The sequence below is a fragment of the Carica papaya genome, chromosome 9 (assembly GCF_054855325.1).
Source record: "Carica papaya isolate Zhongbai chromosome 9, ASM5485532v1, whole genome shotgun sequence".
NCBI lineage: Eukaryota > Viridiplantae > Streptophyta > Magnoliopsida > Brassicales > Caricaceae > Carica > Carica papaya.
The window spans coordinates 16,281,424-16,307,910 of record NC_142317.1 but is presented as its reverse complement, the minus strand read 5'-3'; the positions used below and the strand labels follow the sequence as shown (position 1 = coordinate 16,307,910).

General features: G+C 34.5%; 3 protein-coding genes across 5 annotated transcripts; 2 read left to right on the top strand and 1 right to left on the bottom strand.

Moving 5' to 3' along the window:
* LOC110824774 (uncharacterized) lies at nucleotides 1-4,231 on the bottom strand. Its single transcript, XM_088211132.1, has 4 exons — nucleotides 3,826-4,231; nucleotides 3,178-3,258; nucleotides 537-676; nucleotides 1-429 (listed from the first exon to the last, which is right to left on the bottom strand). Exons 1-4 carry the CDS (start codon nucleotides 4,132-4,134, stop codon nucleotides 186-188), a joined length of 774 nt encoding a protein of 257 aa, XP_088067258.1. The 5' UTR covers nucleotides 4,135-4,231; the 3' UTR covers nucleotides 1-185.
* Nucleotides 4,232-18,136: 13,905 nt separating this feature from the next.
* On the top strand, nucleotides 18,137-23,567 carry LOC110809355 (putative alpha,alpha-trehalose-phosphate synthase [UDP-forming] 9). Of its 3 annotated transcripts, none has more exons than XM_088211347.1 (5): nucleotides 18,137-18,453; nucleotides 18,663-18,741; nucleotides 20,272-22,354; nucleotides 22,552-22,816; nucleotides 22,896-23,567. In XM_088211347.1, the coding sequence occupies exons 3-5, from the start codon at nucleotides 20,367-20,369 to the stop codon at nucleotides 23,226-23,228; spliced, it is 2,586 nt and encodes an 861-aa protein (XP_088067473.1). In that variant the 5' UTR covers nucleotides 18,137-18,453; nucleotides 18,663-18,741; nucleotides 20,272-20,366; the 3' UTR covers nucleotides 23,229-23,567. The 3 variants fall into 3 exon arrangements, with proteins under 3 accessions (XP_088067473.1, XP_088067471.1, XP_088067472.1); XM_088211345.1 differs by having other exon boundaries at nucleotides 18,138-18,453; nucleotides 22,543-22,816; XM_088211346.1 differs by having other exon boundaries at nucleotides 18,138-18,549; nucleotides 22,543-22,816.
* Nucleotides 23,568-24,158: 591 nt separating this feature from the next.
* NFD2 (Ribonuclease III family protein) lies at nucleotides 24,159-25,776 on the top strand. Its single transcript, XM_022035181.2, has 3 exons — nucleotides 24,159-24,456; nucleotides 24,557-24,648; nucleotides 25,124-25,776. Exons 1-3 carry the CDS (start codon nucleotides 24,388-24,390, stop codon nucleotides 25,524-25,526), a joined length of 564 nt encoding a protein of 187 aa, XP_021890873.1. The 5' UTR covers nucleotides 24,159-24,387; the 3' UTR covers nucleotides 25,527-25,776.
* The last annotated feature ends 711 nt before the right edge of the window (nucleotides 25,777-26,487 follow it).

The following is a 26,487-nucleotide window of genomic DNA, read 5'->3' as shown; positions in this document are numbered from 1 at the left end:
TAACGAAAACCAAAATTATTCAATAATTATGAATACTTCAATCCTTTCTATAAAGTGTGAGTTTGAGGAAGATTTGATTTCTTCGATTAAAAGTTCTCACTCAAATGGTGATTTACAAATTCTTATCATTCTAACTCTACAAGATTAATATATATATATATATATATATATACATACGTACATTATTAAGGAGGGAGTTGCTCCATATCAAGATCTCTAGAGTGGATGGACATAATACACAAACAGTGAGGAAGAAAGAAGTATGTGGCTAAAAATACAAGAACACCAAGATCGGCCTCTTCGCCAACTGCTGGTCTACGAGGTTTCACAATGTATATTTGGCTTGCACACCATAAGCAATACAGAATTCCTATCGTCAAAAGGAGCTTCAACGATTGAGATGCTTGCTTCTTATAAGTAGACTTCACTCTGTGGTAAGTTAATAAGAAAAGGCTCCTTCAGTAATCTCAATTTCCAAAATAAATTTACAAAAAAAATATATATATGTAGTCCTGCAAATTCAAAAACATAACTACCTATTTACGTAAACAAACCCTCCAAGCAAGCTGCTACATAAGAGTCCAACTACAAGAACAGCATCTGGGTTGATAGGAGCTCGATTTTCCCACCAGCCAGTGCTCAATACCCACGTGTACATTGATGAATGTCCATTTTCCTGTATATTTGTGTAGCGATATCATTTTTTAAAAAAATAAAAGTGTAACATTAACAAGCATCAAAAGAATGCAACCCGTATACAAATATTTTATAAGTCTAACAATATTTCTTTTAAATCTTCACGAGTGTAAAAGATGACCTTTTTTGGGTCTGAAACCAAGTAGACTTAATCCTATCAAAAGGCCATTCAATATCCTCAAAAGCTCTTCTATCCTTTCTTTTTCTCAATAAAACCCATAATTTAGCCAGTGGGATGGATAATGCCTAAATTCTTGGCATATCTTTTATCACCATGTATGCCTCTCAGGTCTATATCTTCTCTTAGACTGAAACCTGTCATAACCAAGTTCACCCCATTAGACTACTAAGCTGAAACACAGAGCCTGGGAAGCAGGGCATGGATGGAAGGAGGTGGTTGACACGATATGATATTTATGTAGCAATATCATACTACATTTATTCAAAGCATCAATCGTTCCAGAGAGACTGCTAAACAACTTTGGGAGTCAATAGTTTTTAAGTTTTATTCCCTAATTAGCTATAAACTAGCAAAACCAGAATCTTGTCATAAAAGTTTTTCGACCTGCCAGAAATTTTGTAACTGTTTCACTCCTCCTTTGGACTCAGAACATGAAGATTCTAATTGCTAAAGAGTGTCGAGATTTTAGATAAAATGCTTTGAAACATCGCAACATGCACATACAAGGCGCTTCAGCTTCAATGCACCAGTAATTCTATTGTTGCACAACTAAAAAAAGAAAAAACACTCAATTCAGTAGTTGGAAACAAAAACAAATTCTATCTAGAATTTTCTTTTTTCATGTGTGTGGGGGCGTATATGTACACATGAAAGCGATCTTCGAGTTGGAAGAGCATAAAGTAAAAATGAACAAAAGTAAATAAGTAAATAAGTGATTTCATGTTAAGAGCAGCTATATTAAAATTAACTGATGTGCTGTTTTCTTTTTTTACACATTTAAATAAACTGATGTGATCTTCAACATGCACATATTTTGAGGAAAAAGATACATCAGTTAGTTTTTATCGAACTGTTTTTAACATAATCATTGATTTGCTTAGTATATTATACTTCTTTTTTCCTAAATTTCATAACTATAGAATGAAATATATTAAATCAAAATCTCAACATATTAAAAGTACATATTGGATTTCTCTGGGATAAACTCCGTAAGTGTATTGGTAAACCTTAAATGTCATTTCTATACTTCTTTTACAAAGATTTGAAATAAACCAATTACATTTATAGAGTCAATCACCCCTCATTGCACCTAAATCACCTAATTATTACTCGTTTGATGGATTATCAAAAGTGAATAGAGGCCCCACCAAAGTCAAGGATAGGCTCATGCTAGAAGGTTATTATTTTAAACTTTCTCATATATCATCTATGTTTATTATCAAAAAATGACAATGAGACTAGCGTCATGGCAGAAATTCACAGCCCCAAACAACATGGATTATTGAATATGTCCATAATTCCAGCTAGCTAGAAAGGGATATTTCTCAGACTAACAGATATAGAAAAGGCGGATTCAGTATCAGTATCAATGAATACTTAAAAAAGACCATATGAAACCTTCTTCAATCAAATGAAGTCAGTATTAGCTATTTCCTTTTCCTCTTTTCTTGTAGTTCTTCCTGGGCATAGGAAGGGTGGGATAGCCGGGCTGCTAAATACATATCTGTCAGTTCGAATAAACAAATAGTTGCCCTGATAGTTCACTCAAGCACCCATACAATTTACTCTCTTGACTTCTTGCATATAGACTAATTCAAGGATAAAAGTTTCTGCTTATATATATATATATATGACAATGTTTCGTTAATGAGGGCAATAACTACGTACTCATGGAAAATGGACTTGGAAAGTTCCACTAATTGCATCCTAATTTTAACACTGTAAACAGGCTTTTTAGAAAATGCAAACATCTTTCCTTACAACATATATTAGCTTCTTGGGCTAGTATTATTTTTATCCACGAGATCTAACTATACAAAAATTTCAATCCAATTAGCTAAAGAATTATATCTTAGCCCATGAAATGTTATATATGATTTTAGCTATCCAGCAATGTCCAACCAACAGTGAGAAGGAAATGGTTTCAGACTTCTAATTTCGAAGATAAAATTAGTCCCGATGTCTTTCTTTACCCTTTAATGGAGCATTCCCATGTTTGGGTGATAGATCCTTCATTTCCTTCATTTGGGTGCCTCTAATGAAGGAAAGAGAATGATTAAAGCCACTCACAACCAATATTGCAATAGTATGTTTAGTTCTCTCTAATTTCCTAAACAATGTAATAATATCTGACACTAAAACTAATTAGGTTGTTTACTTACACTATATCAATCAATCTTGTAACAATAATAATGATTGTAGTCTCTCAATCTTATAATCAAATATATTATAATACATCACAAATAATTAAATTGTTGTACCATCATTAAAATTCAACTAAAAATATCTTTAAGTTTTACCTCAAACAAATGGTCAAGGAAGAAGTGTGATAAAGAACCAGCAGACACCAGAAACAGACATTGTTTTCTTGAAAGTGGAAGCTGCACATGGGAATCCATAAAAGAACAGAATCTAAAATTAGAAATGTTACTGAGACTCTGAATCACTCTCCCGAAACAACTTGATCCAAAGATGAAACTCGAATTTAAACTTGCAAATATTAATCCAAATCTTAATTCAACTACCCCAAGTCCCACCAAATTAAACCGCCATTAACGGACTTAAAGCACCCAATAATTTTCATACACGGTAAACCAAAATTAATGAAGTCACCAAAAGAACCCAAATGATTCAATTTCCGAAAAAAGAAAACCTTCGTATCTATTTCTGTTATCTTTAGTTTCATAAATAGAAAGATTCCAATCAATTTAAGTACGCAGCACCAAGCAACTAATAACCATAAAAAAGAGTCAAGTGTATGTACCTAAAACAGCGGAAATGGAAAGAGAAAAAAAAGTTTCTAAATTTAAGCTCAAAAAGTTTAAAACCCATATCTGAATCTCCGTCTAAGTTTCCATTTCTGGTCTAGATACTTACTTGTCAACAAACCCAAACAACACCCAAAAAAATCCAACGAAGTCAACAAGCTCAAAATCAGCCAAACTCACCCCAGAAACAGAAGCAAGAACTCCATTTTGAAGTAAAAGCCTTGAGATCCAAGAGTACAGTACAGAAAAAGGCAAGCCCAGAATTAAGATATAGAAGAAAGGATGGTGGATGGAATCGGCCACCGCAAAGTCCGAGGAATCAACAAAGAAAGAGCTGAGCCACTCGGAGAAGGAGCCGATGTCGGGGCCGAAGAAAGCGTTAATAGCGTAGGTGAGAGTGTGGTGCGAAGTGAATCGGCCGGTGGTCAAGGAGGTCAGTGCCAGGCCGGAGCCCATCGCGTACATCAGGTGCGGACCTGGCCCCGGCATTGGCTACGACGTGTTGTAGCGACCTGGTGAGACTCACAAGACTATCGGAGAAGTTTGGATGTATATCTACATATTTGGATGACTAAATAGATAAAAAAAAAAAAAAAAGTATTATATAGTATGAGTTAGATATTTTTAATTAATGTTCAAATATATATTAAGATTTTTAGTTTTATTTTTTTTTCAAAAAAAATAAAATAAAATAAACTATCAGCAAAAATTTGATTCTCTACTATTTATATTTTTTAATATATTATATGAATTTAATAGCAATAAGATTTTAATTTTTTGATGATATGATATATTAACAAAATTATCAAGATATTAGTTTAACTTAAGTTGATGACATATACTTTGGGAAGATTCCTCTATTTACTATTATCATTTTTTTTTTCCAAAAAGTTATATTTTAGTGAAGATAAAAAAAATAATTTAATTTTTAATAATTAAATATCATAAAATTTTATATTACTAATTAGAACCTAAAATATAATAATAAAATATTTAAATTTCTATAAATAAAAATTATATATATTGAACATTCAAGAAATACATATAAATTTAACAGACTTACAAATATTAATTAATTGTATTATAAGATTTACCAACGCATATGTATTCATAGAAAATTACTTAATTATTCGTGTAGATAAATATTAAGATTTATGATATATTTTCATTCTAAGGAGATATAGTAAAAATTAAAATTAAATCTAATATTCTTAAAACTAATTTCTCGAATCATCTTTTAACATTTAAGATATTTATTTAAAAGTGAAAATGATAGAGAACATGTATGAGAAAAAGATTAAAAAAGACATTATTTTTAATTTTTAACTTGTGTTATAATTTCATTCTTTTTTTTCTTGAGTGATTTTAATGCTAAATATAAGAAGACCTTTGGTCTAAATAAGCAAGTTATCCATAAACTAATTTAAAAGATTTTAATTTAGGCCTAATGGGATTTAAAAAGTTAGAAAATTTTTTAAAATAAATGTTTACATTCTTTAATTAAATAGTACACATACATTAATTATAACATAATAAAAATAATAATTTAAACGAAAATGCGCATAGAAAAATAATCTGAATCGAAGTTACTACTTCTTAAGAAAAAAAAATGTATATAAATTATTCTACCTAAATTTTTAAAGAGGTAAAGAGTTTATTATATCTAAATAATTGATAACGTAATGTATTATTTCTACCTTAACCATTTAAATTTTAATATGTATTTAGCTACAAAAAGTCATTTTTTGCAATTGACATTTTAATGAAGTATCTAAATTGCTAGTAAATCATGTTTAAAGTAGTAGATAGAGGTAATATAAAAATGTAACTTTTATAGATATTTATTTATTTTTAATTTAATTTATTACTAAATTTTATTATTTGAATTTTCAAAATTATATGTATTGTTCTTAGATAATATATTTGCCAACTATTGTTGTTTATGCGAATAATTAGTATCAATAACCTAAAAAAGATACTAGCATCACAAATTATTTATGCATATGAAGAATCTTCATTAAAAGAGCTCTTATTCTTAAATGACATTAAATATATTTATTGAAATAATAAAATAAGGATTTACATCATGTTACCAAATGTGGATGTTTTGACAAACTTAAAACCTCAATCAAAAGAGAGAATAAATTTTAAAAGTTCACATATATGTACACAAGAAGCATATAAGTCAATGCAAAGGCAATGAATATATTTTTGTGAATTAACTTTAATTAGAATTCTATCTTAATGTGTGTAAGCACCAAAGAGATATGGCACGGACTCAAAGGGACAAATGAAAACATGTAAGGAAGCATCATCCACCCATCAAAAGACTTTGTACTTACCCGGAGATGGAGGTGGCTACCCATCAAAAGATGGCTGTGACCATGGAGAGCAAAATATGGGGAAAGAAATTGGGACTGGAAAGACAGGGAACATGGCCAAAACCCACACTGGTGAGGAGGAGATTAGGTAATTTATGGGTCTTCTAATCCCCATACCAGGGACCCAAAAAAGAAGAAAAACAAAGAAAGTCTAATAGCCCTCTCCATGAACAAAAACTTGAAAAATACATATTCTTCTAATAAATTTTTTGAGAAAGTGGACTTGGTTTTAAGAACCCATAACTTTTAACAAATCTAGCCAAACATCATCCGCCTAGATAGATTGTGCTGAAGAAAAGGATAAAACCCAAGAAGACTATGTTGACACAACCCCACCAATTTGAGGCTGTGAGAGTGGAGACCGCCTGTAAAGATCCGGAACTTAAAATGAAATAAAATTATAAATTAAATGCGAAAGTAGAATAATAGAGTTAGGATTTACATTCCTTACACAATAGTTTAAAATACCCAATAGGATTACAGAAATGTCCCTTCTAAAAGAATAAACGAAAATTAAAGAAATAAACAAAAAGTAAACAACTGAGCATCCTAGGACGACATTCACTAGCTTTTGAAGGAGTCAAGATAGTAAACTATTCACAACTCCCTTATTGATCGGGATCTGGATCTTGATACTCTTGATTTGAAATAATTAATGAAGGGGTGAGCTACACTAACCCAGTAAGAATATCACACTACTCACCGATACAGAAACTGAATATTGGTAAAAATTATAAAAACAACAAATAGAGCTCTTAATTTAAGTAAATTTATTTATTATAGTAAAATTATTTATTGTATACTTACTGTTACAAGATTTCTAAAACCGACCTATGGAGATAATAGCTCAACAACATCATAATTTCATATTCAAATAAGTAAGAATAACAACTTTCCATTTTTATTTGTCTACTGGTATCCATGGGGGTCCATAGGGATGTCCCACTACGCGTGAACCAACATCCAACTTTGTCAACTAATCGGCCGTCCCATACTCCGTCCGGTATGAGCGCCAAAAATACTATCCCTCAATATCTCGTCCGGTATGAGGGTGAAACGGGTCATCTCCATATCCGTCTGGTATGAACACCAAAAATACCAATCATCGATACCTCATCCGGTATGAGGGTGAAACGGGCCGTCCCCATACCCCATCCGGTATGAGCGCCAAAAATACCAATCTTTGATACCCCGTCGGGGATGAGGCAACGTTCACGGTATGGTTCCCTATGTACCTGGTCTGTCCACTATCTCCCAAGACATCCAATAAAGCTACAATTCATTCATTCACTTAATCAATCAATTTTTTGTTTACATTTAATTTTTAGTTTCATAATTTAACAATAAATCAACGCAAGATAAATAATACATGCATGAAGAAAAATATAACTGAATCATTTTACCAATTCTAGTATATTATCATGCATTTAAAGCTGTAAAATCGAACAATCAGTTAAACATGATAACAATAATAAATAACCGATTATGCCTCCATTAATAACCCATAATTTATTCTCGAAGTTTTTTAAATTATGCAAAATACCGTATTATTGATAATTAAACTTCAATTCTATTTATCATATTATTGATAATTAAACTTTAATTCCATAATAGAGAATAAGGTGATGAATTTTTACCCAAATCGGTGTTCGAAATACCGAACTTTTAACTGCGTCTACTGGTAGCCTCCGGGTTTCTTAATTTTTTTTTGTGGAGATTAAAATATGCTTCACATATATAAAAATACCCCAAAAAACTTAAAATCAGTGTTAAAAACATTTTTCGGCCAATTTTAAAATTACAGCACGGTAGCACCACCTTGCTCTGGTACGGCGGCGGTTTGCCTCGAACCGGTCATTTTTGGCCACTTTTGCCCAGTTTCAGCCGGTTTTATACACATCCTTGCGAGAAAACACGTTAGGGATCTCGTTTGGCATAAAAAAGTTAAAAAATAAAAATTTACCGGCGGTAAAATTTTTCGGTGCGGCAGCTCTACCGGCTCACCTTCGCGATTGGACATTTTTCTTTGGTCAACCTGTAGAAAACAGAATGATGAACATAATGGTGAAAAAATCGCACGAAATAAGAAACAGAAAGGGGTTTATCGGAGGCGATTTTGAGTTTTGTCCGTAGTTTTCGGCTCATCCGTCGTTTCTTTTACTCCAATTTGGCCATGGGGGTATTTGGAATCAAATTTCGAGTTGATAAGAGAATTTTTACCTTTTTTGGCAGTCGAAGGTGGCTCCAACATGGTGGCTGTCGGCGGTCAACTCCCTTCTCTAGTGATTGGTTCTTCTTTTCTGGCGGGAGGCCGGCGGTTAGGATTTGGGTTCGGTGTGATGCAAGATATTTATATTTGTCTCTCTTAAATCTGGATCGTTCATCACATTTGATCTTGATCGTCATATTGCGTTTAAAGAGAAAATGAATCTAAACTGTTCATTGTGATTTGATCTCGACTGTACGATCGCATTTAAAGAGAGAATGAATATGGGTCGTTCATCGTATTTAATTGTGATCGTCCAATCACGCTTGAGGAGGGAACGGATTCGAACCATCCACGCGTGCGGGAACGCATCCGGGCCATCCGATCACGAACACGCGGATTGCTAGCGTGGCCTCCCACGTAGCACCGAGTTAGTGTGCCTTGCCACGCGGCGTGTTCCGATTCGTCGGGACTGCTGACTGGGCAGTCCTATATGGTATAATTTTTTTTAATTATATTTTGACCCGTAATTTCTAATTTTTCTTTTAAAAATACTATCCGAACCTAAATTTTTACCCTTTTCCCCAAAATTATTTTCAATTTCATCCTCAACTTATTTGTTTCCTAGTTTTACATTAAACAAAATTTAAAAATTTAAAAATTATATTTTTATACATTTTTTAAACTTTAAAATTAATCTCGGGCTAAATTTTAGGCCCGGGTATTATAACTCTTCCCCTTCTTAAAAGAAATTTGGTCTCTCAAATTTGTCTTCCTCTCACTCAATCAAACAGTTATGAATACTTGACTCTGAAGTCTGATTTTAGTTTCTATGTGGCCTCTCTCTATATTTGATTCTGCCGTAGGACCTTAATGAAGAAAATTTTCCGGTTGCGGAGTACTCTACTCTTTTGGTCCACAATACCCACCGGTACCTCCTCATAGGACAAATCCTTTTGGAGTGAAAGGGGCTCGTGGGCTAAAATATGAGAGGTGTCCGTGTAGCATGGACACATGAAACACATTATGGACCTTAGATAGTTTTGGAGGTAGTGCCAGTCTGTAGGCGGCGGTACCAATTTTGTTTAAGATTTCAAATGGCCCAATAAATTGAGAATTTAGTTTCCCTCTCTTACTAAACCTATTGATTTCCTTGAAATGAGTGATCTTAAGGAACACTCAATCACTTTTCTCAAATTATAAATCCCTCCTCCGGGTGTCCGCATAATTCTTCTGCATACTTTGAGCCGTCTGGATGTCCTTCCTAATCTTAATTATTTTAGTTGTAGTCTCCTTCACAAGATCTGAGTTGAACAATTTCTTATCATCCACCTCTTCCCAATAGATCGGTGATCTGCATGAGTGGCCATATAACACCTTGTACAGAGCCATGTCGATACTTGTTTGGTAACTGTTTTTGTAGGCAAACTCTATTAAGGGTAAATGATCATCCCAATGGCCCCCGAAATCAAGAACATAAGCTTAAAGCATATCTTCCAGTGTGTGAATCATCCTTTCTGATTGTCTATCAGTCTGAAAGTGGAATCAGTACTAAGGGACAGTTTTGGTCCTATGGATTGCTGAAAACTAGACCAGAACTGAGAAGTGAACTTAGGGTCCCTATTGGATACTACTGTCATTGGCATTCCATGTAGTCTGAATATCTCCCGGATATACATTCTTGTTAGCTTGTCCAAGGAGTCGGTCATCTTGATGGCCAAGAAGTGGGAAAACTTGGTGAGCTGGTCAACAATTACCTAAATGACATCATGTATAACGCCCTTTTTTTTTTTTTAACGCCGCAATCTAAGACAATTCCATGACCAACCACGAAAGTCTCATTCCAAATCAATCACACACATAGAAACCTTTCTGCAATTTATTATTTAAAATCAAGATAAACTTGTAATCCTACATATACATCACAGAGTAATATAATCTCATACACTTCCAACAGACATTATCAATACTACTATTAATTTTTACACACTCCATTCCGCCCACAAAAAGAATCCTTGGCCAGTTGCGCTATATACTAGGCTTGGAAACTAGCAACTCCGATCCCAGCTCCATCCCTACCTCATCTATTAATGATAAAGAGTGAGTACACATAACTCAATACGGTAAAATTAAGTTACAAGTATCATATGCAATAACAGGAAATTCAGTATTTCTATATGCACTCTATCTACACAACCTAAGCCATACCTTAGTACCATCCTGGGACTATACAGCATTAACTTATCCCGAAAATCTAGTTATGGTTAAAATAGCACATGCAACAACAGAAAACTCAGTATTCCTATATGTACCCTATCTATACAACCTAAGTCCTACTTTAGTACCACCCTGGGACTACACATAATTAACTTGCCCCGGTAATTTAGTTATATTGCATATCAAATGTGACTGCCTTCCAAAGTCACTCCATGAGTACAAATGTTCTCACTTGTCACCAATATCGGCGACCAACACTCAACTTTCTATCTCTTGACCCCTAACAGGCCACACACACACATAGATACCATTCTCTCTCGTCACCAATATCGGCGACCCAACCCCTTGCCCGTCGGGGTCTCCCGACCATCACCACTATCGGCGATCAACTTATTCTTTCTAGGTAGCAACCACCAATATTGGCGTCCCCCAATGCTACCAACTCAAGAACCATACCATCCCGTACTCGTTTTACCATGTTTTCCTGAAGCTCTCCTATACCTTTAACCAGTATATCGAACCTACACTCATCTCCCCATAGGACACACACGAACATTTCACACACACGCCGGTAATGTTCCCTCAACAACCACTAAATTTACAGCAGCTATACCAACCTATATACAACCCACACCCTCACACCACACAACTACACCAACACACCTCTATCCCGATACCTTAAACCATGCCTTACAAGCCTCCCTTTTCTTCTCCCAAATTTCCAGCATATATACTCTCATCCCCTTCTATATCTACCTCTCCCTAGAGCCACACCGCACTTCTCCTCTTACACGACTCTCTTCGCACACTGAACTCCTCCTTCTCCCTCCTTCCGCAACCTACTCTAAGGACCCAATGCACAATCATGAACTCTACTCTCTCTCACAGACCTCACACACCGCTTTCCTTTTTCTCCTACCTCCAACGACCTATTCAAAGTATCACAACTCACACTCACACAATCACGAACTCTTATCTCTCTCACAGAACACTCACCAACCTCATTCTTCCTTCTCTTTCCTCCTGCGACCTCCTCCATGCAACCACCTCGCACACACACAAAATCTCCTCACCCTCACGGATCTCACTCATTCACCGACCTCCTCGTTCACTCTCTCCTCCTGCGGCCTTCACCATGTACTTACACTCATTTTACACAAAATATCCTCACTCTCTCACGGACCTCTCCCAGTCTCCAACGTCTTCATCCTCTTTCTTCCCACGGTCTCCTCCGTGAACACCTCCACAATTCCATCTGCCATCCACACCCGCCTGTCCCTACATCGTAGTTTTATTGCTCTATATACTAAACAGAACCTAGATTTCTCAACCTAAAATCACTAATTCGAAATCACACCGCACCTATATAAGAACTCAAAATTTACCGTACATCCCATCTCCATCTTTCTTCCTCCCATGGCTCGCACCGTCATAGTCCTCCTTCCTGCTCTCTCTCTCTTCTCTATTTTTTTTCTTTTCTTACCTCCTTCTCTTTCTTTTTTTTTTCTTTCCCTTCTCCTATTTATACCCACCAGCCTCTCATCCTGCCCATCCATCTCACCTCATCCTAACCGTCCACTCCTCCCTTCTCCAAATAATGTCGTTTCCTTCAAACGACGTCGTTTTACTCCTCTTCTTCTCCAAACGACGCCGTTTCCTCCATCTCTTCACCAAACTATGTTGTTTCACCTCTGAAATCCTCACTCTATATATACATCTATACATACATACCAATTTTTTCTTTTTTTTTCAATTATTATATCATGTCCCGAGTGTGCCCTAGGTAATCCTGTCACAAAATCTATTGTGATATATTCCCACTTCCACTCCAGAATCGGTAATGGCTGAAATAGCCCGTTTGGGTGTTGATGCTCTGGTTTGACTTGCTGACATACCAAATACTTGGAAACAAAGTCGACCACCTCTCTTTTCATCTTGTTCCACCAAAATTAGGGTTGCGTACTTTGATACATCTTAGTGCTTCCGGGATGCATGATAAACTTTGAGTTATGAGCCTTTGTGATGATGTCCCTTTTCAGCTCACTATCAGATGAACACACACTATGTCCTGAAATCTGAGCAACCCATCGGTAGAGACTCAAAATTCTAAATTGACTCCCTTTTCTGCATTTTTCTTGAGGGCTGCTAGGGTAGAATCGGCAAATTAAGCTTCCTTTATTCTCTGGATCAACTCAAGTTGAACAGTCAGGTGGGTCAAACACGTAACTCTCTTCAGATCCTGAAGTCGTACCTGTTGTACGACCCCTATTACCCTGCATTCTGAAACCATTAGATGAGCTAATATACCTATACTTTTTATGTTGAGTGCGTCGGCTACCATGTTACCGTTGCTTGGGTGATACAAATTGTTGCAATCGTAGTCCTGGAGGAGTTCTATCCATCGTCTCTGATGCATGTTGAAATTCTTTTGAGTGAATATGTATTTCAAGCTCTTATGGTCGATATAACTATGAAAAGTCTCCCCATACAAGTAATGGCGCCAAGTCTTCAAGATGTGGATAATCGGGATAAATTTTAAGTCATAGGTGGGGTAGTTTTTCTCATGATTCTTCAACTATCTGGACCCATAGGGTACAACATTCCCATACTGCATCAAAATATAACCCAATCCCAGGTAGGAGGCATCACTATAAATTGTATATCCACCTGTCCCACTCGGCAAGACCAACACAGGTGCAGTGGTCAACCACTTCTTTGGTTTTGAAAAGCTCCTTTTACAGTGCTCGTTCCACTCAAACTTGACATTCTTCTTTGTGAGCCGAGTCAAAGGAGCAGTTAAGGTAGAAAATCCTTCCACAAACTTACGGTAATAATCTACCATCCCCAAAAAGCTACGAATCTCCTTGACTGAGGTTAATTTTTCCCAACCGAGCACTACCTCAACTTTTTTGGGGTTTACTGACACTCCATCCCTTGATATGATGTGCCCTAGGAAGGTAGTCTACTTGAGGCAGAACCAGTACTTACTCAACTTTGCATACAACTTCTTCTCTCTAAAAACCTGTAAAATTTGAGTTAGATGGTGAACGTGTTCCTCTCTACTTTTTGAATATATCAGGATATCATCAATAAATACAATGACGAACTAATTTAGAAATTATCTAAAAATCATATTCATCAAATCCATAAAGATTGCTGGTGCGTTGATTAGTTCAAATGATATGACCAGGAACTCATAGTGTCCATATATGGGTCAAAAAACTGTTTTTGGAATGTTCTCTACCTTAATTTTTATCTGATGGTAACCTGAACGCAACTCTATTTTTGAGAAGATCTGGGCACCCTACAACTGATCAAAAAGGTCATCGATTCTGGGGATGGGATACTTGTTCTTGATTGTGACCCTGTTCAGTCATCTGTAGTCAATACATAACCTTAACATTTCATCCCCCTTCCTGCAAATGTGACTCCAGCACCCCAATGGGACACACTATGTCGGATGAATCCAGTATCCGTCAATTCATTGATTTGTTTCCTTAACTCCTCAATCTCAACATGACTCATGCAGTAAGAAAAAACTAAGATAAACTACATGTCAGGCTGAAGGTTTATAGTGAACTCAACTTCTCTATCCACTGGTAGTTTAAAAAGTTCATTAGGAAACATATTCAGAAAGTCTCGGACTACCGAGATCTCCAGGATATAAATTTCTTTCTTATGTTTGCCTAATTAGAGAAAACAACCGAGTTAAAGCGCTATGTAATAAGAAAATTGCTATAAGGGAATAATATTCAAAGTCTTTATTAGCTTGTAAATGACTTTTCGTTATGAGGCTTAAATATAATTTTTCTCATGAAAATAATTCACAGTGGCGTGATACGTCGCTGACCAGTTCATTCTTAGAAATACATCAGAGTCCCCTATATCAATCTTTATCAGGTCCATCATGGGTGAAACCGAGTTCCGTGGAAGAGGGGCCAAATATTTCTGGGGAGGGACCGGGTGGCCCTATAATAGTGCCGGATGATATGGTGGGGGCTTCAAATTGTATCGTGACTGTGTCAAATGATACGATGGAGGAGCAGGGTTGCATCAAGGTGGTATTAGATCCTCTCGTTGTAGGGATGGCTCATATTGTGGAAGTGGTGGAGGGTCAGACAGTTCCCTTCTCTCTTCTTCGGCCTATTGGATAGAGATGAGTCTCTCTAAAATCTCGAAGAGCCAATCGACATCCTCTCAAAACGACCCGTCTTGGGCTACCCTGTTCAGTAAGGGATCTCATCTCCTCGTGTCTTTGTACTTATTTTTCACAAAGAATAGTTGGATGATAGTTCGTATTTAGTGTTTCTAAGTTTTTATGTAAGGAATGACATCGAAAAAAGCGGCTCTGATATCAATTGTAAAGACCCAGAACTTAAAAGGAAATAAAATCATAAATTAAATGCAAAAGCAGAATAATAGAGTTAGGGTTTACATTCCTCACACAATAGTTTAAAATACCCAATAGGGTTACAAAAATATCCATTCTAAAAGAACAAATAAAAATCAAAAAAATAAATGAAAAGTAAACAACTGAGCATTTTAGGACGATCTTCACTACCTTTTGAAGGAGTTCAGGTAGTGAACTATTTATAATTCTCTTGTTGATCGAGATATGGATCTTGATCCTCTTGATCTGAAATAGTTAATGAATGGTGAACTACATTAGCCCAGTAAAAATATCACACTACTCACTGATACAGAAATTAAATGTTAGTAAAAATCATAAAAACAACAAATAGAGTTCTTAATTTAAGTAAATTTATTTATCATAGGTAAAACCATTTATTGCATACTTACCGTTGTAAGATTTCTAAAACCGACCTATAGAAACAATAACTCAACAACATCATAATCTCATATACAAATAAGCAATAATAACAACTTTTCTTTTTTATTTGCCTACTACTATCTATGGGGGTCCAGGTGTGCTTTCTCCTGTCTTTTTGGTTGTTTTTCTGCCATTTTTATTCACTTTGATGTTGGATATGTTTGATAACCTTACTTTTATTTTATTTATAGAATTGTGAAGAGTAGCAAATAATAAATTTTATGGAAAAACTATGTGAATATTCAAATAAAAAATAAGTTGATAGAGACGGAATATTTCGAATAGTTCGATGATAATGGAATATAGGCTCTTGATGTTAACATTTTAATTCATGATAATATATGAAGAACATTTACATACATTTTAGTAGATAATCGAAATTCGTACCCCTTTCCTCCCAAATATATTATATGCAAGTATATGTGTATCTATACCCCCTACACCATACTTCAAGCAGGTGGGCTTCGCCATTAATTACTTGGGCAAGAGACCTCCTCATAGTTTTCTTCCAAAATTAATGATTATATACATATGCATAATTGGATTCCAAGATATTAATATGAATAGGCTTTAAATATATTTGATTAATTTGTAGCTTTTATCATGATAAAAAAAGGGGGAGCATATATCAAAACCATGCAATGAGGTTGACCAAAAACACAAACTGTTCCGAAGTTTGCTTCATCATGGAGGGTTGCAAAACACTGCTAAGCCGCGACATAGAGATATTAGTTAATTGAGTTAGACGCAATTGTAACGAGATCACCCATAAGATTGCAAGGGCTTCTCAAAATTTTCCGATATTGCTGTTTGAATGGATTCCTTTAAAAAAAAAAACAAAATTTAATCGGATTAAATTTCTTTACATGGATTTATAAAAAATTTTATTTAATTGTTAATCATGTCTTAATATTTTTAATTTATTTGATTGTTGAATCATATTTTTTGTTCTCTGTTAGATTATGTTACAATAATATTAAATTATTAGTGATAGTCGTTTCTAATTCTTATTCTTCATCTTCCTTCCTAATTATATTTTATGTTTCAACTAACCTTTCCCTAGTTGTAGCCCATAGATATAATATTTTCTATAAATTAGAATAATACATAAATAAAAAAAAAAAATAATAATAATAAGAGACGTGATTGATAAGATAGTGGTCACATAAAAACCTACCACTACAGTAATATTTTTAAATTTTAATAATCCACGTGGATACATCGTCAGTCACATTTGAATAAATTTTAAAAGTTTAGGTTGTAGTTAAACTGAAAAATAAAGCAAAAAACTGTTTGAATTTTTTTAAATAGTATAAAAAATTTTGATGTATTATTTTTTAAAAAATATTTTATCATTTTAAATAATTAAATATTATATTTTTTAAGTTTCATAAAATATTTTAAAATATATAATTTTTTTTAATAAAATTTCATATATTCATCAATTATATCATACATAAATATTAATTACAATATAATAAAAAATAATTTTAATAGAGACATACAAGAGTGCAAATAAATTCAAACCTACAATCTCTTATAAAGGAGTAAACGTATCAATCATACAATTAACTAATAGTTGAAATTTCTTCTTTTTAGTACATAGATTTATATCACATTTAAAGCTTGATATAAAAATAAGTTAAGATAGTTGAATTGGAATAGATAGATTATTATAGTAATGATAATTAGGATAATAGTAATGGTAGCATATGAGGGTGAAGCTAATAGTAACAATAAGAGTGACGATGATAATGATCGTAATATCAATTTTACGTTATAATTTTGTTGGTATTATTGTTAATTATTAATAAATAAATAAATTTTTTAAAAGAAATATTCCCCAATTACCAAATTTATCCTAGTATCTTCATCTCACTATTGAATTAGGATATGTTTTTAGGCCAAACAATCATTTTCTTTACATGGTTAAACACGCAAAGGCTAATTGTTTATAATATTTCTTAAATATTTTATATTGATATTCAAAATATTATTGGCTTAATTTTCAAACAACAATAAATAAATATTACAGAATTAAATTAGTATTAAATTAAGTATTAATTAATTTAAAAGGGAAGGGTAATATGGTAAATATGTGGGGATTCGAAACGTAACGGAACGAGGAGTGGGTTTAGGGATGTCGTATCGAAAACGGAGGGGATGCCAGGTCGGATAATATTGGCGCGGTCGAGTTGTCGCGTGCTTTGTCGGCTTTGAGGTTAAAGTGCCCGCATGTTAATCATCATTCTCTGACAGCTCATAACCCATTTTAATTTTTAAACATTAAAATAATAATTTTACTAAAATAAATTCAACAAAAAAATAATAATAATAAAACCACTAAAGGATAATAAAATAATTATGTCCAATTAATAATTTATTTATTTTGAATTTTCCAATTCTTATCCTATGTGGATAAGAAACAACAAAAAATTATATCTCTGACAATGTAATTAATTCCAATAATATAATTAATTAGTTACTTTTTATTTTATTATATGTTCACACTTAGGAACATGTAGGCATGGTCAATTTTATTATATTAAATTTGAATTTTTTTTTTAATATTTGATTTTTTAATGGTGTTTTTCTCATAATCTAATTAACAAAATGGTAAATGATAAGGGTTTGTAAAAAAAAAATTACAAATTTTTTTTAAAATAATATAAAACTAATATATTCATCAACACATTTATTTATTTATTTTCCGTAAATTCGTTTTTGTTAATTAAGAGTACAATGAACTACTAATGGGGGCAATTTAGTAATAAAGGGGCAGAGTGAGGGTATTTTAGGAAAAAGGAGTCATGTGAAGTAGGAGTAGACGGACAGACTAACTGTAGAACAACACGCTCTCTTTTCTCTTTCCATGTCTATATCTGCTTTCTTTTTGACTTTTGATGTTCTACGTTTAATCCATATCTATCTCCAGCTTCCTTTGTTGAATCAATCACCAAACACCAAACCAAACAGAACCTTCATCCATTTTTTTTTTTCAATTCTCTTTCCTTCTTTTTCTTTTCTCTTTCTTTCTGGGTCGTGTTATTGGGCTTTGAACCCGTGAAAGTTCATCAGAAATCTCACCAGCTTTGAACCTAACTCACATTTTCTCTCAATGTATTTATCATATAATCTCTATCAACCCCATAACATTATTCTTTACTGGGCGGGTATTTACCTCGTGAACTCATTTCCATTTATTTCTCGCTCTGGGTTATCCTTGATGTTCTGGTTTTATCTGTTTGGTTGCTTAGAAAAGTTTACAAGTAATGGGCACATGGATTCCTTAGATTTTTGTATTTTCTTTTCCTCTTTTACATGGTTTCTCAGTTGCCAACGGGGTTTTCTTGTTTAACTCATTTTGAATGATCTTTTGTAGGAAATTTTGTTCGTCACTGCTATATATGAGCTGCTTGGTATAGGTTCTGCTGGCTTCGATCAGCCTAAATCATTTTCAGGTAATGTCTTTGAATCTGTTGCTCTCTCTCTCTGTACATGTGTGTGTGTGTGTGTGTGTGTGTATACGTATAAGTATATATGTAGTCGTATATTTATGTTAAGGTGGTGGATACATTCGTATCTGCATGTATAGATATGCATGGGAATTTCGGGATCTAAAAGTTCAAGCATGGCTTTAAGTTCTTCCGTGTATCTCAGCACCATTCTATCTCCATTCTCCAGGATTCTATCTTTTATTTTTATTTTTATTTTTTGTTCCTGTCTATTAGAATTTTCTATCTATTAGAGTACAAAATGTGTTTGGTTTGCTTGTAAATTAAATTTGAATAATCTATTTTATGCATATATGTAATCAATCTTGAAATTTGGCCGGTAAAAAGTTGACAAGGTACAAGACTCATTATTCATGAGTTTATGGAGTTGACCCTTTTGGATTATCTGTAATGGGGACTGGAGATACTCTTAAAATTATTAGCTTATGTGCAGAAAAATGCGGAGTTGAAGAAAATTGACCCTTATACGTGAAGGGATAAATTTATAGAATCAGAATAAATAGGAAAATAAAATATAGTAATCTTTGATATCTCAAAGAAAATAATATTAATCTCATTTATTTTTCATGGTTCTAACTGAAATTTTCTTTGAAAGATAAGATAAAGACGAAGATTGTAGTATCCAGAAGGATAAAAGGCGAAGTTTTTTAGATGCAGTTATTCACCTAGTATTATGACACTGTCCTTAGTTAGAGGGTAGATAGGCTGACTTAAATGATTTTGCTGGAGCCAAGCTGTAAATGGGAATGAAAGTGCAGAATTGGAACTATACTTATTGAAAATGCTTGTTTTTCTTATTGGCTGGAAAAAATATCCATTTTATCTAACAGGCTGTTATTCTGCTCCTTAGTCAACAATACTATGTATGTATATCCCTCTGTGTGTACTGTATGAGTCCTTGTTATCTCCAAGAATTTAATTGTATTTTTTTGAATCTTTTTTCACCTGTTTTGATATATCTGTACTATGAGAAATTCCTTTTATAGATGTATTGATCAAGTTGGATGTCTGAGATATTGTGTTAGAATTGATGGATAATCTTTAATGGATTTTTTGCATAAGGGTAGATTTTACTCGTTACGATTAATAACAGAAAGAAATATGGGCGTCCTGACTATTGTATAAAAATATATTGGTGAATATTCAAACTGCTCACTTTTTAAGCCAACGAATGTTCTTGATATGTTCCAACGATTTTGACTCACATATTATGTTATTTTTTTTTTCAATTATCTTTCCTAGAACTTTTGGCATTCGTATTCTTCTTGCAGTGTCAGGAAAAAACTCGAAAGCTTTCCGTCAGAAGTGTTTTATTACATTTTAGAATGAAATATTCTTCTGTCCACAATGTTGCTCTTTTCTTTTCAAGTTATTTGAAAGTTTTCTGATTACCAATAATCTCAAAATCATGGTGGTTCAGCAATATCGTCCTGCAACATGATAATTATAACATCTCTTTCTGTCTTTCTAATACAGGTACTTGGTTCAAGATCTTCCATGAAAGACTATACTTGGATTATCTGGAGCTGTTCCCACACTTTGGTTAAGCATAAGAGTACTTGCAGCCAAGCATGTTATTAAGATCTTGTGTAAATTTTTTTGACTTAGCATCCGAAGACATGTCGGATTTCCATCAAACTCCGGGAACGCTTCCTCGTGTTATGACTTTTCCTGGGTTTATTTCTGATGTACATGGAGATGGAAGCAACATTGGAGATTCACACAGCCCATTAACTGAAAGTCGTAAGAAGAGAATTATAGTGGCAAATTTTCTACCTCTAAATTCCCGGAAGGATTCAAAATCTGGAAAATGGTTCTTTAGTCTTGATCAGGATTCACTTCTATTGCAAATGAGGGATGGCTTTTTATCTGATGTTGATGTTGTTTATGTGGGTTCTCTGAAGGTTGATGTAAAAGCAAGCGAACAAGATGAAGTTTCCCAGACACTGCTGGAAGAATTTAATTGTGTGCCCACATTTCTTCCTCCTGACCTTCAAAAAAAGTTCTATCATGGGTTCTGTAAGCAGTATTTATGGCCTCTTTTTCATTATATGCTGCCCATTTGCCCAGACTATGGTAATTGCTTTAACAGATCGTCTTGGCAGGCATATGTTTCTGCTAATAAGATATTTGCTGATAAGGTCATGGAGGTTATAAATCCTGAAGAAGATTTCGTATGGGTTCATGATTATCACCTTATGGTTCTTCCCACATTCCTGAGGAAGCATTTCAATCAAGTTAAGCTAGGCTTCTTCCTTCACAGTCCATTCCCCTCATCAGAAATCTACCGAACTCTGCCTGTCAGAGATGAAGTTTTGAAAGCACTGCTGAATGCAGATTTAATTGGCTTTCATACATTTGATTATGCCCGGCATTTTCTTTCTTGTTGCAGCAGAATGCTGGGCCTGAACTATGAATCGAAGAGAGGACACATCGGGCTTGAATATTTTGGTCGCACTGTCTACATCAAGATTTGTCCAGTAGGCATTCACATGGGCCAGATTGAATCTGCATTAAATCACCCCTCTTCTTCTGCTAAGGTCAAAGAAATCAAAGAAAAGTTCAGAGGGAAAAAGATTATTCTTGGTGTTGATGACATGGACATATTCAAAGGCATTAGTCTGAAATTATTAGCAATGGAACTGCTTTTGCAGCAGCATCCAGAATTTAGGGGACAACTTGTCCTGGTTCAAATTATAAATCCTGCAAGGAGCACAGGGAAAGATGTACAGGAAGCAAGAAAGGAAACCTATGAGATAACCAAAAGGATAAATGATAATTTCGGTCTTCTTGGGTATGAACCTGCGGTACTCGTTGATCGTCCGGTTTCTCTCCATGAGAAGACTGCCTATTATGCTTTAGCAGAATGTTGCATTGTGAATGCAGTTAGGGATGGAATGAACCTAGTGCCCTACAACTACATTGTCTCTAGGCAGGGGACTCCGACAGTGGATGAAGCTTTAGGGATTGCCTTGGGATCACCCCATACAAGTACACTTGTTGTTTCAGAGTTTATAGGCTGCTCTCCATCTCTAAGTGGAGCAATTAGGGTCAATCCATGGGATATTGATGCTGTAGCTGAAGCATTAGATGTTGCCATTTCAATGTCTGATGTAGAGAAGCAGTTACGACATGAGAAACACTATAGGTACGTTAGTTCCCATGATGTTGCATACTGGGCTCGAAGTTTTATGCAGGACTTGGAGCGAGCGTGCAAAGATCATTACAGTAAGTGTTGCTGCAGTATTGGTTTTGGCTTGAATTTCAGGATATTGTCTCTTTCTCCGAGTTTTAAGAAGCTCCCTCTCAACCATATGGTCTCCATTTATAAGAGGACATGCAGAAGGGCAATATTCTTGGATTATGACGGGACATTGGTGCCCCAAACTTCCATTGTCAAAGCCCCCAGTCCTGAAGTCATCTCTGTTTTGAACAATCTATGCAGTGATCCTAAAAACACTGTGTTTATAGTTAGTGGTAGAGGGTGCAAATCGTTGAGTGATTGGTTTACTCAGTGCGGGAATCTAGGTATAGCAGCCGAGCATGGATACTTCATAAGGTATGTTCTTGGTACTCGTTGAATCTACAAGTTTGTGTATGACTAATTTTACAAACCTGGTGCAAGCAAGTTAAACATTATTCAATATCTAATTCGAAGATTGGTTTCGACACTCATATTAGTTTTGCATATGTGATACTAAAGAATATATTAGTTATTCATGAAGTTAACTACTCTATCTTCTGAAGATGGAACAGGAAGTCCAGTTGGGAAACCAGTCCTTCAGCAATAAATTTTGATTGGAAAAGAATTGCAGAGCCAGTTATGACATTATATACAGAGGCAACTGATGGTTCCTACATAGAATCGAAGGACAGTGCGTTGGTGTGGCACCATCAAGATGCTGATCCAGATTTTGGATCATGGCAGGCCAAGGAGCTTCTGGATCATCTTGAAAATGTTCTTGCAAATGAACCTGTTGTCGTTACAAGGGGCCAGCATATCGTTGAAGTTAAGCCTCAGGTATGTGTGTTTCCCTTCTATTGTTTGCATCTATAACCTAGTGGGATCAAATTTTTTAATGTACATTATCTACTTATAGGGAGTTACGAAAGGATTGGCCACGGAGAAGGTATTATCCACATTGATCAGTAGTGGGAAACCTGTGGATTTTGTTTTGTGCATCGGGGATGATAGGTCTGACGAGGACATGTTTGCAAGCATATCACGTATAGGTTGTAGTTCAACTTCATCAATTCCTGCCGCACCAGAAATCTTTGCTTGCACGGTTGGCCAAAAACCAAGCAATGCTAAGTACTATCTAGATGATACTGTGGATGTTTTGACATTGCTTCAAGGGTTGGCGGCTACTTCAAGACCTAAGTCGAGATGTAACACAGAAAACCGAGTAACATTTGAAAATGCTGCTGCTTGATATGAAATCGGGTAAGGAAGCTTCATGGTTGAGGTCGAAAAGGAAGGGTTTATTGGATGGATTCTTTCTTCAATATTTAACATAGAAGACTTGTTAACTTATTCGTTTTATTGCGTGTTCGGACCCTGTCCGATACACCTCCAAATTCTTCAGGAAGACTTGGTTACTGGATTCAGAACGTGTTGAGTCTGGCAATGTAGAGAAGGTTTCACAAGGGATAAAATATAGGAGGATCCTAGAATTAATGTTTAGTGACAGTTGAATAGGTGTATACAAATACAGTTTACATTTTATATGTGAAAAGAGAACTGTCTCTATATATATATATATTTTTTTCAATTGTCTTTTGAAAAAGATTGAAATTACTAACTATATAATTAAAAAAAATATATTTATTTTTAACGTTTTATTAATTAAAAATTTTAAAAGAAGATTTATTTTTAGCATCTTATTAATTAAACATGCTAATTTTATGGGTCAATATTTTTTGTTTGTTTAAAAATAAAAAATAGCATAAACATGCTACAGGTTTAAATACATATTAATAAATAAAAATACATATATACACATAAAAGTAGAAAATAGAAATTACGGCGTGTTTTACTTTTTGAAGAAAATAAAAAAATTATTTAATGAGATATTATTGTAATATTTTGTTTCATTAATTTTATAAAAGAAATAAAATAATTGATGATAACAAAATAATTAAATTATTGTTAATAGAATAATAAATTACATAGTTCAAAATTAAAAAAATATATTTTTTTAGTACTTTTCTTATTTTCTTTTCCTTACATCTCGAAAATTAAAAATTTTAAAACATTAAAAAAAGACATTGAATATTTTATTAATTTCTTTAATTAATTTTTAAACGAAAAAATAAAAAATAAATAATATCTATCTTTTTCGTTTCCTTCTTCTCTTCACTTTCCTCTGCCAATTCAGTTTATACAAGCCCTACAGGACGACGGACAAAAGTGGGCCTTTGTAATGGGACTGTATTTCTGTTAGCTATTACAATATATACATGTATATATATATATATTTCTATTTTCGACTCAAGTCTTTTGCAGAGGCCAACTTTTACCTTGGAATCGCTGGTGAAACGGAAAAAAGAAGTAAAAATATTTCTAGAAGAACAAAGACGGCTTGAGGGAAGATGTCTTCTCGTCGCTCCACTGTCTTCACTTTTCTCGTCTCGGCGGTCTTCTGCTCTCTTCTTTCTCAGGTATCGCTCGTTCTCATTTATTAGTTTTCTAACCCTAAAGTCTTACTTGGAATGCGCTAGAAGAAAGGGGAACAATATCTGTGCTGATTTGTGATGATAGGTTTACGCTGTGAATGAGCCTTACGAGCCGAGGATCAAACTCCCATCCTCGCCGTTTTCAGCAGCTATCAAAGCACTCCAGAAGCAAATTGGGTGAGTTATTGTTGGCCACACAGTGATCCTTTTAGTTTCTGAGAAAACGTGCATGAAAGTGGGGAAAACTGAAAAATAATCAGTGGTAGGGTTTCTTTCTTTTGAATAAAAGGATCATATTACCTAAGAATTCTGTTTAAAATTTTATCTATCTGGTTTAGTTGAAAAGAAATTCAAATTTCTGGGAAAGTAGAGTAACGTCAAATTCCTAAATGGAAATGTAACAGGTGAAATTGTCGATGCATATATGCATCTAACTTACACTGGATGCCAGATCATCTCCTGTTAGCATGTAATGTTCTTCTGTGTTGTTTCATGCCTTTAACAATGAAAACTGTATACACATATGTGCATCTAATTATTGAGTAGCATGACAGAGATGTAGTTCAATGTCTTTGCTATTGTTCCGTGCCTATCTATTTTGAGAAGAAAAAGTATAAGAGAGGTTTTTTATTCTATCTTCCTCCTTACTTAGCTACGAGTTTGAGAGTGTTGGTCTTCTACGCCGTGCTATGACCCATCCCTCGTACTCAGAAGAGAATAACAAGGCATTGAGTATTCTGGGGGTTCATATTATTGAAACTGCAGTTTCTCTCCGCTACCTCGGGAAGGATGTTGATACTTCTGCAGGTGATCTGAACCACCGGATATCAGAGATTTCTGAGGTAGTTTCTTCATGTGCTAATGATGGCAGGGGGTTGGGACTGGAGAAGGTGGTTAGAGTTTCTTCCAAGACGAATTCATCAATTCCAGGAGTGGTTTGTGGTGCTTTTCGAGCAATGGTTGGTGCCATTGCTCTTGATAGTGAGAAGTCTGATGATGCTGGACGTATTTTCTGGACTCTTCATCGGGAGGTTGGAAAAGCTACTGTGCTGTAAGTTGGGCTTCTGTCCATATCTGCTGCTAAAGAATGCTTCTTTTAGTGGTGTTGTCTAGTTGTGATCTTCTATGTAGTGCCAAAGCATGTTTCTTTGTTATGTTGCAATAGATTGTGCTGGCTGTTTATGCTAGAAGGAAAGTTGGTTGCTGTGGCATGAGGCACTATAGTAATGTAAATGAATCAGTATTAGAACCAAATCGGTCAATTAAGGGTGCTCTGTTATGGTTTATATAATCTATGTTCTATCATGCCATGGACTTATCTTGAATTTTTAATATCCATCTTTGGCTTGATGATATCCTTCTTCTGTGTTTTCTGTTGAAACATAAAAAGTGTTGCTTGGTACATGAAAACACCAGCCTCAGGCAGGATGGACTTGATGCTCTGGGTGAATTTGTCACCAGTGCAAAGTGGATTGGCCACTGGCACCTGGTGAACTGTTAGCAGTGCCTGGTGCACTGATCGCCTGAACTGGGCAGGTTCAGTCCTGATACTAGGTGGACTGGCCATCATCGGTTGTAGTGAAATGACTACCATTGCTGGCAGCCTGACTACCAGTGTAATAATTATTCCAAAACGTGATTTTTTAATGTAATTTTTTATTTAAATAATAAAAATCCTTCGTGTTTTACTTGAGTGACATGATTTAAGATTAGAAATTGAAATTTTTTTGAAAAATTACTGTAGATTTCTTCTTTTTTTATAATCTATGTAACTTAAATAAAACAAATTACTGTCTTGTTGAGTTTATTAAATTTAATATTTAGTTGTTATGGCTCTCGGATTCTATAAAAAACAAAACGCAAAATAATTAACAACAATTTCTCACTTTTTGTTAAATTTTTCACATTTGCATTAAAAGATTGTGAACAAAAATAAAATCTATAAGTTTAAAGATCAAATTATGACAAAGAAAAAAAAAAACACTTTTGAATCTAATCAGAACATGGTGAAGTTTT

Bases quoted from the DNA above. Each gene is read 5' to 3' on its own strand.
- LOC110824774 (XM_088211132.1), bottom strand. From the start codon at position 4,134: ATGCCGGGGCCAGGTCCGCACCTGATGTACGCGATGGGCTCCGGCCTG. The intron at 3,259-3,825 runs GTGAGTTTGGCT...TCCCATGTGCAG, and splicing joins TTCTTGCTTCTGTTTCTGGG to CTTCCACTTTCAAGAAAACA. The intron at 430-536 runs GTAGTTATGTTT...AACTTACCACAG, and splicing joins GGGTTTGTTTACGTAAATAG to AGTGAAGTCTACTTATAAGA.
- NFD2 (XM_022035181.2), top strand. From the start codon at position 24,388: ATGTCTTCTCGTCGCTCCACTGTCTTCACTTTTCTCGTCTCGGCGGTC. The intron at 24,457-24,556 runs GTATCGCTCGTT...TTGTGATGATAG, and splicing joins TCTGCTCTCTTCTTTCTCAG to GTTTACGCTGTGAATGAGCC. The intron at 24,649-25,123 runs GTGAGTTATTGT...CTCCTTACTTAG, and splicing joins GCACTCCAGAAGCAAATTGG to CTACGAGTTTGAGAGTGTTG.
- LOC110809355 (XM_088211345.1), top strand. From the start codon at position 20,367: ATGTTATTAAGATCTTGTGTAAATTTTTTTGACTTAGCATCCGAAGAC. The intron at 22,355-22,542 runs GTATGTTCTTGG...TATCTTCTGAAG, and splicing joins GAGCATGGATACTTCATAAG to ATGGAACAGGAAGTCCAGTT. The intron at 22,817-22,895 runs GTATGTGTGTTT...ATCTACTTATAG, and splicing joins TCGTTGAAGTTAAGCCTCAG to GGAGTTACGAAAGGATTGGC.